Source organism: Pieris rapae, chromosome 11, assembly GCF_905147795.1.
Source record: "Pieris rapae chromosome 11, ilPieRapa1.1, whole genome shotgun sequence".
In the NCBI taxonomy this organism is placed as follows: domain Eukaryota; kingdom Metazoa; phylum Arthropoda; class Insecta; order Lepidoptera; family Pieridae; genus Pieris; species Pieris rapae.
In genome coordinates, this window is record NC_059519.1 from 2,603,945 (window position 1) to 2,616,873 (window position 12,929).

The 12,929-nt window shown below is 36.6% G+C and overlaps 1 protein-coding gene across 1 annotated transcript; it reads right to left on the reverse strand.

The window, feature by feature from the left end:
• Positions 1 to 3,560: 3,560 nt before the first annotated feature.
• Positions 3,561 to 9,372, reverse strand: LOC110999373. Its single transcript, XM_045630160.1, has one exon. It carries the CDS (start codon positions 8,799 to 8,801, stop codon positions 3,873 to 3,875), a length of 4,929 nt encoding a protein of 1,642 aa, XP_045486116.1. The 5' UTR covers positions 8,802 to 9,372; the 3' UTR covers positions 3,561 to 3,872.
• Positions 9,373 to 12,929: the final 3,557 nt, after the last annotated feature.

Sequence of the window (12,929 nt, forward strand, 5' to 3'; positions counted from 1 at the left end):
AATCCGGATCACGCTTCATTCGTTATTGTTCTGCAAGCAAGAGCGCCATTTTGGATTTTTCGTTTCGGGCGCGGAATTTTAAAAGAAAATGTAATACGTACCCTTTAGGCTTAAACTTCTGTACATTTTTATAAAGCCGATTTCCGTGTTCAGTTAAATTACAAATACATAATATGTGTTGGTACGGCGCGATAAAATTGATGATAACATTTCGGTACCGGGTAGAATTTTTTCTTAGCATTCTCACTGACTTGACTAAGAGGTTGAACTTAAGTTTTGCATCAGATTGGACTTATAATCTGGTCAAAATAAGTCCTTAGGTAATTTAAAAAATATTATTTTTAAGACGGCCAGCCACATCCACGCGAATAGCTTCTTCTTCAAAAGTTGCTATTTTTTGCTAATACTTTGAAAACCATTTAAATTTTTTTTAGAACGTAAGGATGTTTTCCGTCCACATTTTATTTCTTGAAGTTTAAATGCCTACATCAATATATTGACAAAACTTTTCAAGAGAACACTTACACAATGAAAGAATCTTCTATTGCGCATGAACGAATGAATAATATAAGCAGGTAATATAAGATAATCGCCAGTCAATATAATCGCTATTGAACGTAGACTTACGTTACTAGATAACGTGTAATATACGGATTTTAATATTAATAAATTATAAAAGCTATTTTTAACGATCAAACCAAAATATAACCTTGATAACCTAGATAACTGACAATGTTTAGATAATGAAAAGTTATACGATATAGATAGTTAAACTCGTTAAACCAATTGTACCTACATAGTGGTGCAATATTAAGATTAAGGCTTCATTAGGAATTGCAAATCGCAGCTTATCATAGCGTTTTTGTTGAGTAAGCCCAAGTTTTCTCGCGTTAGGTTCATTTTTACTTGTAACAAGAGTTTCAGATTTGCCGCCAATTCACATTAGAGAGTTCTAAAATTTGAAATTCAAAAAGTTTTCATTACCTATGTTTCTAACTGGCCAGTTTTAATCATTTTCAGTATTACCCACGTACTAACGTGAATGACAATATTAAATAAATTATAATATGTCAATCTTCTGGTGCGGCATAAGGCGGTCTAAGGTTTTTTACTGCCTTCTGGTTCAAAATTTGAGTTCTTTGTTATTTTCAATTCCTACAAAATCTGAATTAGTTCATTTTGTATTTTTAAGTATGAAAGCACTAGAAATTAAACAAAATATAAACAGACAAACGACAAAATATCAAGTCAATGTTTGGACCTAATTTACTTTTTATACAAACTGCGTCCTTCCCATAATTCACTTAAGCTGCCATTCTCTTACTAACATGTATGCAAAATGAATTGCGACTAAAATTATTAGTTTTACGTTTTTGAATTTCGAATTATTTTTGTTGTTTTTCGTCTTTAAAAAGGATTTATTAAGAAAAATGAAAAAGACACATCCAGTACTATATTATCTTGGTACAAGAATGACGTACCTAATAGTTATTGCGCAGTAAGTAGAGCACCTTACTGGATTGTTCTGTATCGACTTGGACTTGTGCCAATCGCGATTTCCAGCTTAAAATTCAATAATATTTTATGGATAGGCTTAACAGGTTTAGCCATGTATGGTTTTAAAGTGACTTATTCTTTCAAAAGTCAGTGATGCTACAGCCTATTCATATTTCTGTATCTGGTTCATTATCATCTGTCAATCTAATAGGCGAGTAGGTAATCAGTCGCCGCCTGATACACGCCTTTACCGTTCGAGATTAACGAACGTGAGTCTTGTCACCTTCGTTATTTCTTTTAATAACCAAGGCCAATTAAACTATTTTCAAACTGTTTAAGCCCTATATAAATCTATATCGGTTTATATTTAGATTTTAATTAGTTTATACGATAAGATTTAGATAAACAAATAACATAATATTTTTAATGCCAATTTTGTTTTTCTAATTATTTTCATACATTCGATTAAGCCTTTTCAACAAGCAGGAATTTTCTTTACAAATGAAATGCCATATACCGATTAGATATTGTAGCAAAAATGTTTGGATGCAAATAAGTACCACTGAAGTATTTCCGAACCAATTCGACTAAGGGGCCTTCAAGAAACGAGCGTACCAATTCTTAAACGGCCGGCAACGCACTCACGAGCCCTCTGGCATTGAGAGTGTCCATGGGTGCCGTATGACTTAACATCAGGAGAGTTTAGTTTTTTAGAGCCTTCTGTTAAATAAAAAAAAGTGGTGCCAGCCGTACTGAAACTTAAGGCCACACTATAACTATGTCGAGTAATGAACGTCAAAAAGCTCAATAGACGACGAACAAAAATTTAGACCTTTTTAAATTTAATATTAACTAAAAGTTTCTTTGGACATCCGTATGAAAGATGCAAATTGAAATTGTTGGGCCCAATTCACTGATATTTTTACGGCGAATACAAACTGCGTTTAAAATATTTTCGTTTCGATTTCTCATTCACATTTAAATGTAAAAATGTTTTAATAATATCTGTCCATTGGACTGCAAAAGGATTACTATCCAGCTTTTGATACCTTTTACAGCCATTTTCAAAATATACAAAAAAAAACAGGTTTTTGTTATAACGTAAAAGAATGAGAAAATTCTGGAGATCCATTTGCTCCGCAATTGGCACAGGATGGACCTGTCCGTCAACCCTCGTCTTCACTTGCCTCATTAAACATATCGGGAATCCATAAACACAAACGCCTTTGCAGCCATAGATATTCTGTGCTAACAAGAATTAACTACAGCTAAACCTGCATGAACATTAAGCATGTACGCGAACAATCATTGCCATGTAAAAAATGATTTGTGCCGGATAGGTAAAATTATTGGAAAACGATAGTATAAAATGTTTTTTTATATAATTTATTTACATACCATTTCTGAAAAGGCTGGCAAACTACTCGCAAGCCCTGTGACATTGTTAGTGTCCATGGGCGGCGTTTAACTTAACATTGGGTGAATCCATTTGCCCCGTTATAAAAATAAATTAACCGTTAATTAGACATAGACATATTATTTATTAAAAAACACACACACATACACACACAAAATAGCAGTAATCAAAGAAAAAAATTAAATAAAAGATATAATGAGAGGTATATTATTATTTTCCTTTTCCCATTCGGTTTGTCTCAAGCATGTAATGCGTGTGTGCTGTGGCTGTAAATGACCCTGGCTCAGCATTATGCTGAGGAGCAGAATTTTCTACAGCGCTGGTCATTCTGCCAGAGAACACGTCAGCTAGGTTGCGCCTCAGTCGCAAAAAAAGAATATATTGTTACGAAGACGGGTCAACTGCAATGTTTTTAGATTTTACCACTAATTAGAGAACTTTCCAGCAGGCTGAAATATGATTTATGACCGTTTCAGGAGAGGGTCAATCACATATTAGAAGATCGAAATTTACATAATGTTGCCGTAGCTTTCAGGAGGCTGAAACATTTTTTCAGTCGGTTTCAGAACACGTATAGACGAATGGTACACTTTTCAGCAGACCCGTTTTCAGGCGTTTTCAGGCCTGGTTATAGCCCTTCTGGTGAGGTCGCAAGGTTTAGTTTTGCTAGTGTCGGGTTTAATTTTGCTAGTGCCGGCGGATCAATTAGAGAAACACGTCTTTAACTTTTGAATGTATAATGACAACTTAAAACTGAATCACCATAAGCCGCCCACCAAAGGACTACTAAAGTCCTTTCAAAATAAGCAAGATTAACAAAATTTATCTGTAATTAATCACATGTTTTGAGTTTGCTTCTACAACAATCATTAAGTTATTATGTATAGGCATATGATGCGTCAGAAAGAATTTATACAAGAACAATAGTAAAATAATAAATGTTATCAACTATATAGCACTAATCGATTTCGATGGGCAACGCGCATAGTTTGGTTACGCATCTCTTTGTTATATGATCTCCATTCTTTACACTATAGACTCTGGTAAGACCATCAGGGCCAGGATGCTTGTCGGTTATTCGTCCCATAAGCCACTTTCCTGGTGGCAAATTGTCCTGTTTTATGAGGACAATGTCTCCTATCCTGAATTCGTCTTCACGTTTTAACCATTTCGGTCTTTGTTGCAGCCGCGTCAAGTATTCTTTTTGCCATCTTGACCAGAAGTCGTTCAGCAGTTTTTGTGTATATTGCCAACGTGTTAGGTTGCTTATTTGAGCGTCTTTCAGATTCACATCAGGCACGGTTACAGGGGCTTCGGTTATCAGAAAATGACCCGGAGTTAATGGTTCCAACGTGCTGTCTTCCTGCGGGCACAGCGGTCTCGAGTTCAAGCACGCTTCAATTTCACAGAGAACCGTAGTAAGCTCTTCAAAGGTAAGGTTAGTGTTAAGGATTCTTCGTAGATGGTGCTTAATAGATTTCACACCCGTCTCCCATAAATTTCCAAAATTTGGGGAGTAGGCTGGGATGAAGTGCCATTGTGTTCCATCATTAGCAAGTAATTCACTTATTTCTCCATCAAATTGAAGGCGAGCTTCCTTCCAGGCTTCAACTAGCTTTTTGTTAGCACCAACAAAGTTTCTTCCCTGATCACTCCACATGTTTGTACATCTGCCTCTTCTCGCGCAAAATCGTTTAAAGGCACCAATAAATGCAGCTGAAGTCAGATCACCAACCAACTCCAAGTGGATCGCCTTCGTGGACATACATACAAAAATAGCTATGTACGCCTTGCCAGTATGGGCTCCTCTGCCTTTTTTTATTAAAATTTGAATTGGTCCCGCAAAGTCGACACCGGAGTTAAGGAATGGCCGAGCAGGTTTTACCCGAAAACTTGGTAAGTCTCCCATCAATTGTGTTTTCACTCTAGCCCCATGTTTGGCACATATTAAGCATCGATGGATACACTGCTTTACTAGAGACTTCGCGCGGAGTATCCAGTATTTCGATCGAAGGTAAGTGATCATCAATTGCACTCCTCCATGCAGCGTCTTCAAATGTGCTTCTGCGACCACTAAATAGGTAAGTCTACTTGCGTGACCCAAAATGGTTGGGTGCTTCACTTCATTAGCTAGTTCAGAGTTCCTGAGCCGACCGCCCACCTTAAGGGTTCCATCTTTGTCAAGGTAAGGATCTAGTGCTTTTAGTTTGCTTGTTTTCTTAACTCTTTTCTTTGTTTTTAACGAATCTATATCTTCTGTAAATTCTTCTTCTTGTGCTCTTTTTATACAGATTTGCATCGACATGTGTAGTTCTTCAGTCGTGATTTTACTATCTATTCTGTCCTTTAATGTTTTTTGTTTCAGGAATCTTCGGCAGTATGTGATTGTTCTAAGTAGCTCTAATAGTGTATCAAATTCTTCAAATTGTGTGAGTAGTCTCTTCTCTTGTTCATTTTTGTTGTAAGTTATTTTATAATTTTGTATTTTATTATTTTTCCTTTCAATATCTGTTTGTATTATGTTGGGTTGAGTGAACTGTATCTTCGATTGTTGTAACCAGTCTGGCCCATGCCACCATAAATCACACTTTTTAAGATTTTCTACTAGCATCCCCCTGGAACCAACATCAGCTGGATTATCTTGAGTTTGAACGTGATACCACTGACTGCAAGATACATTGGTTGTAATCTCAACAACTCTGTTTGCCACAAACACCTTCCAGTTGTTTGGCTCTCCAAATAACCATGCCAGGACAATGGACGAATCTGTCCAAGCATAAATTTGAGTTGCAGGTATTCTCATTGCTTGACCAACTTGCTTAAGCAATCTTGAGAGTAACAACGCGCCGCAGAGCTCCAAACGAGGTAATGATATTGTCTTCAATGGAGCCACTCTTGTTCTTGCTGCGATAAGCGTCGTTTTGTTCGTACCGTCTGGGTACGTCACTCTGCAATATACTACAGCGCTATATGCTTGGATGGATGCATCGCTGAAACCGTGGAGTTCGATGGACTCTCTGTTGGCGCACGTCGTACCTACCCATCTTTCTATGTAGATTCCATTCACATGTTCAAGGTCAGATCGCAATGTGGTCCACTTGCTGGCTATTTTTGAATTCAATGCATCGTCCCAGGTTATCTTTTCCAGCCATAGTTCTTGCATTAGTATTTTTGTCAGAACGATGCTAGGCGCAATCCAGCCGAGTGGGTCAAACAGCTTTTGGATGTCAGACAGAATGCTTCGCTTCGTGATCACTTCATTGATTGAAGGTAAGTTTAAATTGTACTCGAATCTGTCTTTTCCTAAATTCCATTGTACGCCAAGTGCCTTTATTGTTCCATCAATCTTTAGTTCCAGATTAGCATTAGACGATCTATTGCTAGGATCAACTGTTTCCAAGAATTCTCGGCTATTGGACGACCATTTCTTTAGTTCAAATCCGCCCAAATGAAGAAGTTCTCTAAGATCTTGACTATTCTTTATTGCTTGTTGCAGACTGTCACTTCCAGACATTACGTCATCCACGTAGAAATCTTCACGCAATATCTTGGCAGCTTCTGGATACCGGTCGCCTTCATCTTCTGCCAATTTCATAAGGGTTCTTACGGCGAGATAGGGAGCAGCAGCTGTTCCAAATGTAACAGTCAACAATCTGTAGTCTTTAACTTCTTCAGATTGGTCGTTTCTCCACAAAATTCTTTGATAATCTGTGTCTTCTTGGTCAACCCATATCATACGGTACATTTTCTGGATATCAGCAACAAAACAAATGGCGTGAGTTCTCCACCTCATTATCAGGTTTCTCAGATCGTCTTGCAGTACAGGACCCGTCAACAGTTCGTCATTGAGAGAGACACCGTTAGAGCCCTTGCACGAGGCGTCAAATACGACACGAGTCTTCGTAGTTTCTTTATCATTACGGATCACGGCATGGTGAGGTAGGTAGACTGATTTATTATTTATTTCTTCTTTAGGTATTTCTTCGATATGTTTTAGATCTATGTAGTCTTGAATTACTTTCTTATATTCTTGCTTTAATTCTTTATTTTGATTGAACCTTCTTTCTAATTGCATTAGTCTTTTCATTGCTATTTCTCTCGTGTTTCCGTCTGTTGATTTAGGTTCTTCAATGTTGAATGGTAATTTGACAACGTATCTTCCACATTTATCTCGCTTCTGTGTCTTAGTGTATATATCTTCACATAACTGTTCGTTTTGTGTTAGGTTTCTTTTCGTATCTTCATCAACTTCCCATATTGTTTTCAGTAAATCTTCTATATCAACTTCTTGTTTCATGACCGTTAAGGATTGCTCATGATTGACCTTGATGTCAATTCCACCCATAAGGATCCATCCCAGGTATGTATCTTGTGCGCATGGTGTACCTGGTGGACCTTTGATTAATCCCTTCTTCATAATGTTTACATACTCATTGACACCCAACAGCAGATCAATGTTACAGGATGCGGAATATGTTTCATCTGCCAGTTGAATGCCAGCAAGGTGCGGCCAATCTCTTCTTATTATTGTGCCCGAATGTATGTTAGAGGTTAAGGGCTTCGTCATCACGTAGGCTTTAATAGGTAAAATGAAATTGTTCCATCGTGATGATACATTAACATTAACTTCATGCCTCACTCTAACCTTCGTGGACTCAAGTCCAGACACGATAAGATCTACTGCTCTCTTCTGTAGTTTCAGGATCTGAGTTGCCTTCTCACTTATAAAACATGCTTGAGATCCTGAGTCTATTAGCGCCTTCAATGTAGTAGTATATCCACGTTCATTCTTTAAAATTACAATTGCAGTGGCTAATAGTGAAATTGTCTGTTTCCGCCCTGCGTGATAGTGTGACGCAACCATTGCTTGAACTTCCTTTTCTTCTACATTTGCTTGATTGGATGACATCGGTTGATTAGCTACAACATGAGAAGCCGATGCCTCCCCGTAGTTAGATAGATGTAGAAGAGTGTGGTGACGTCTCTTACATACACGGCATGATGTTGGCAAACGGCACCTAAACACCGAATGTCCAACCCCGAGGCAGTTGAAACAGAGCTTGTTTGTTTTAACATGTTCTCTACGTTCGTTTGGTGACATCTTGGTGAATACGTTACAATGGCATAACGTGTGCGCATCTGTACATAAAGCACAATTTCTTTGTTTTGGTCTTTCTGTGGCTATAACGTGAAGGACTCGTTCCTTGGCAAGCTTTGAAGTAGTGGTGGAATTGACTAATTCCAATGTTCTGAACTTTGCCTCCAAAAACTTGCGCAGATCCCTCCAAGTCGACAAATCCTGAGAGTTCTCTGAGTAAGAATTTTGTTCCCACTCCTTCTGAGATTCTGGGTCCAACTTCTGTGCGACCAGAAATATAATTACTGGATCCCAAGACTCCGTCGACACCTCCAAATTTTTTAGACTTTGTAATACTTCGTTGGTGGTGTCGAGTAGAGATTTCAGTGGTGTTGCGGCTTGGCTGGTACATTTCTTCTGGGCAAAAAGTCGCTTCAACAATGCATTCACTATTAGACGCTCGTTCCCATATCGATGGTTCAGCGTTCCCCATGCTTGAATGTAGTTGGCGCTGGTTACTGGAATGTGCTTCAATAAAGTCGCTGCTTCACCTGTTATGCTGCATTTCAAATAATGTAGTTTTTGAACATTACATAGTGACGTGTTGTCATGTACCAGTGCAGCGAAAATATCTTTGTAAGACGGCCAATCCTCATAATTACCCGAAAAAGTAGGTAATTCAATGTGTGGGAGTCGAACCTGGGATTGTACGTTGTATTCGACTACAGTGGAACCGTCCCCCTGAATACAGGATTGTTGTCCTCTTTGAATTTCAAGACCTTCTAACATATCCTTGATGTCAGATACCATACATAAATATAAATCCTCAATCAAATAATAATCCTCATTGACAAAATATGGTAAAATTGACTTTTGTTCACGCGGCGTAATTTTTATTAAATCTAAATGTGCACTTTTATAAGTGTTCCAGTAACTTTCTATACACTCCATCCGTGTTCGTAAATAACCTTTTGTAAGTCTAGCCTTTGCACATTTTTTAATGTTTATTTGAGTCTTTTTTAATAGTTCGGTATTATTTTCAAGTACATTTAACAATTGTTCCACATTTGCCATTATTTAATCACTTTAAAGTCACTTGCACGTTCTAATTCACAGTTATTCAAAAGTTATTTGTCTTTTAAATTACACTTAGCTTCAACCGGGCGCTCGCTTCGCTCAGGAATGCAGTTCTTTTGTTTGCTGAAACCGGTTCTCGATACAATGTTATTACAATAGATACAATTTTTATGTGGCTCGAAGTCGACCATATGGTGAGGTCGCAAGGTTTAGTTTTGCTAGTGTCGGGTTTAATTTTGCTAGTGCCGGCGGATCAATTAGAGAAACACGTCTTTAACTTTTGAATGTATAATGACAACTTAAAACTGAATCACCACCTTCGATGAAGGAATATTCTAGAACGAATTTTCTAGGTGTGGGACAAGCACTGTTTGACACGCGAAAGAGAGAAAAGATAAGAACCTTCTCGAAGCTAGACCGAGAACTCTAGAACGCCGTACGACAAGCACGTAGCAGTGTGCGAAAGAGATAGCAAGTACGCGCGTTCTAGAATTAGGCGATCGCTACTCAGTAGCGCTCCCGCCTAGAAAGTTCTCGTAAACATCGGAAACATCGTTCGAGATTCTTCCTAGGGATATATAAGCGAGCCAAAACGCGACCACTCAGTTCAGTTTTGAATGCGATTCCAAGCGATAAACAGCGAAGAGAAAAAGTGCGAATAAGTGCGAACCAGTGATAAAGTACTGAGTGTTTTAAGTGATTAGTGACAGTGTTTCATTGTGTGTGTTATTAGTGCTTTTCTGTGCGTAATTTCCAGATATTGGTGTACACGAATTCCTCGTAGATTTTATTGAAATAAACCCTTGAAGAAATCGACGGCAGTTTCTATCCGATCCCCTAGCTCGTAACAATATTAACACATAGTAGGAAATTACAATAATAATATTAGTGAAAGTTAGCAATATCGGTAATGACAAGTTCATTACTGTGTTATATGGTGTGAATTAAATAAAATAAAATTATTAAAGTTGTAGTAATTTCTTTCAACTAATGCGTTGAAACTCCAATGGATTTTCATTTTTCATAATATGACTGAAAACATCGTGACGAAACCTGTTCGTTTGAGCAAAGTACTTTATAGTTCTTGGGAAAGGCTTTATGCGTTTGTTTTTTTATTGTCAAGGTGATAAATCCACGCTTCTAACGACGTTTACGTTTCATGAGGTCTTGGTTTGCCGCATCATTATTGATTAAACCATTAGTGCTTTAAAATACGAGATAGTGTGTACATATTAACGTTTTTAAAAAAGTATGTAAGACATGCCTTCTTAAAAGCCTAGAGGCTTATTCAATTTTCGTTACGAAGTTACAATATTATATACACTTTTTATTTTATAGCTAAGATATGATCAGAATGAAACTTTTGCAATAAACGGGAGAAATTAATAAAACAGAGAGATATTTGTGTTTAAGTGTCCGCCTTTCGAAGAAAATTATTATACCTATTCTAAGTTTAGTCAGTTACCTGTGCTGTGGCTTCACCCATATTAATATGGTCATAGTTATATATGTAAATAGACTTCACATTTACTGATTTGCTATTCCTATCATGGGATTTAAAAAAGACAAATATAATTTAATTTTATAATCATATATATTATTTGCAACTTCACACTTCATAAGAAAATTAAAACAAATTAAAAAAATGTTGTCTATGTGGCAGTGTACTGTTAGCGATACTTTTTCATTAAGTGAGAAAAGCATCTAGCTTTTACTGGGCTGATGACCCTAGGGTCATCGGTACTATCAGCCCAGAGACCTTAACCCTAAGGTTAAGTAGGCTGCAGCCTTGGGGCCGACGATCCCGGGGAATCTTCTGGAAAAATTCTGGGGCGCGCAGAAATCGCGTTTTCGCTAGCATCATCCCCTGCATATGTCAACTAGTGTTGTCTCGGACAAAGCACTGAATGAACTGCGAACTGGATCTACAAGCAGATGGCAAATTTTAGTATCAAAATTAGATAAAGATCGATTCTTCTTCAGTACTAAAAATGTGACAAAGCTTCAAAAACATCTACCAAATAACCAATTCAGGAGAAACCTTTGCAGAAGAATGCGTTCATTTGCCGCATTTTTTTTAAATCTAATATCATCGCCGAGAATTATATTTCTGCCAGAACACCCCAAGGGTTTAGTTGCAATTAAAATAAAAAGTTTTAATATTTCATGTATGTTCGCGATGTGGAGATACTATCAAGATTTTTTTTCGACAATTAGTGTTACCAACTGCAGTGGCGAAAGATCTTTTTCAGACCTTTTGTAAACAGTTACTTGCGCTCCACACTTATCCAGCAAAACAAGGTTTACAAATTTCGATGATTAATATTTATTTACACACTTTACAAATATATACTAAAACCACAAAACATTTGATAAAACTAAATAAATAAAAATCAACTTTATTAACCAAATTCAAACACCTCAAATTTACTTTTATTGAAGTAACTTTTTCTGAATAGGAATCATTACACTCTAGACTTAGATGTGCGTAAAACCCTACCCGTACTTCATCACTTTCTCACGATAAACGCCATTCGCCCTTTAAATTACAAGGACTTACCTAACCACTGTAATGGGACTCATAAAGTCGGATTATATCTCTCTTGAGTCTGAAAAAAATAATCAGGTTTACGGGTCAAGTTCACTGGACATAAAATTAACTAGATCGATTTTAATATGTATTTAGACGGGACATATGTATAAGTGTGATTCACAGGTTCAGATATCGCACTAACACCACCAACTAATTCTCCCTATTACTATTTCGGTTCCCAAAAATGTCATCTTAATATTATTGACCTCATCCAGAATTTGAACCCGAGACCTCTTGATCTACAGTCGAAAGGGTAACCAATAAACCTATGAGATAAAGCCTCTCATCGTATTGTGTGTCAATTCCTACTATGGTTTAAATTTTTAATAAAACCTCCTTGTACAAAATAGTACATTATTCTCGCCACAAGTATCATTAGTGTATTTTTAACAATCAGCCAAAAACAGAACAAATTGTGTCGGGGAAATTGCGTGAAAAACTGGTATCCCCAATCGACTTAATAATAAAGTATTTAAATTGCTCACAAATTTGTTCTCTTCGTGATTATTTTTCTGCAAAACAAGAACAAAGTTCCACAACATTTCTTTTATTCATTATAATCTGTGTTCGGAATTTCGTTGTATGACAACAGCCATTCGTTAATTTAATGCTATTTTTATTGAACCATATTACAAACAAAATATTTAATTTGATTTTAGATGATATATTTTCATACATAAATCGAGGTACTAAATCTGACTTTCCGCCTTCAGATTTTAGTAACTGTTTTAAAAATGGCCTGAAAAACGTTTGTTAATTGGTCTACATACCGCTGTATTTGGAATAAAAACGCTATAAACTGTAAATTACCTTTTACAAAGTTTTGTAAACCTTACAAACATATATAAATACCCATACATAATGTATGTCACATACATTCAGAAACTTCTACGACTTTAGAAATGCACGATTGCATATACAAATACTTCTGGATTTAAACAAAATATATATAATGTTACGGTTAAAACAATCTACGTTTATCTCTGTTTAATATTTTCCTTGAGATAGTTCAGTCAACGTGAATGTTAAAAATACAGCATTAGAATGCTTGCGTTGTGTGGAATAGCAGTTACAATATTTTCTTTCAATACACTACGGTAGCTGTTCGGTTCAAGAAGGGACTGATGGTTGACCTAAATACTTATTAGTAGTAAAACTTAATAATTCATCAAAAGGATTAAATAAATCACATACGTTTATTTAAAAATAAATGTTACCAATAAAGCAGATGCCGCCAATTATTTGTTATTATTTGTTTGATACTCCAT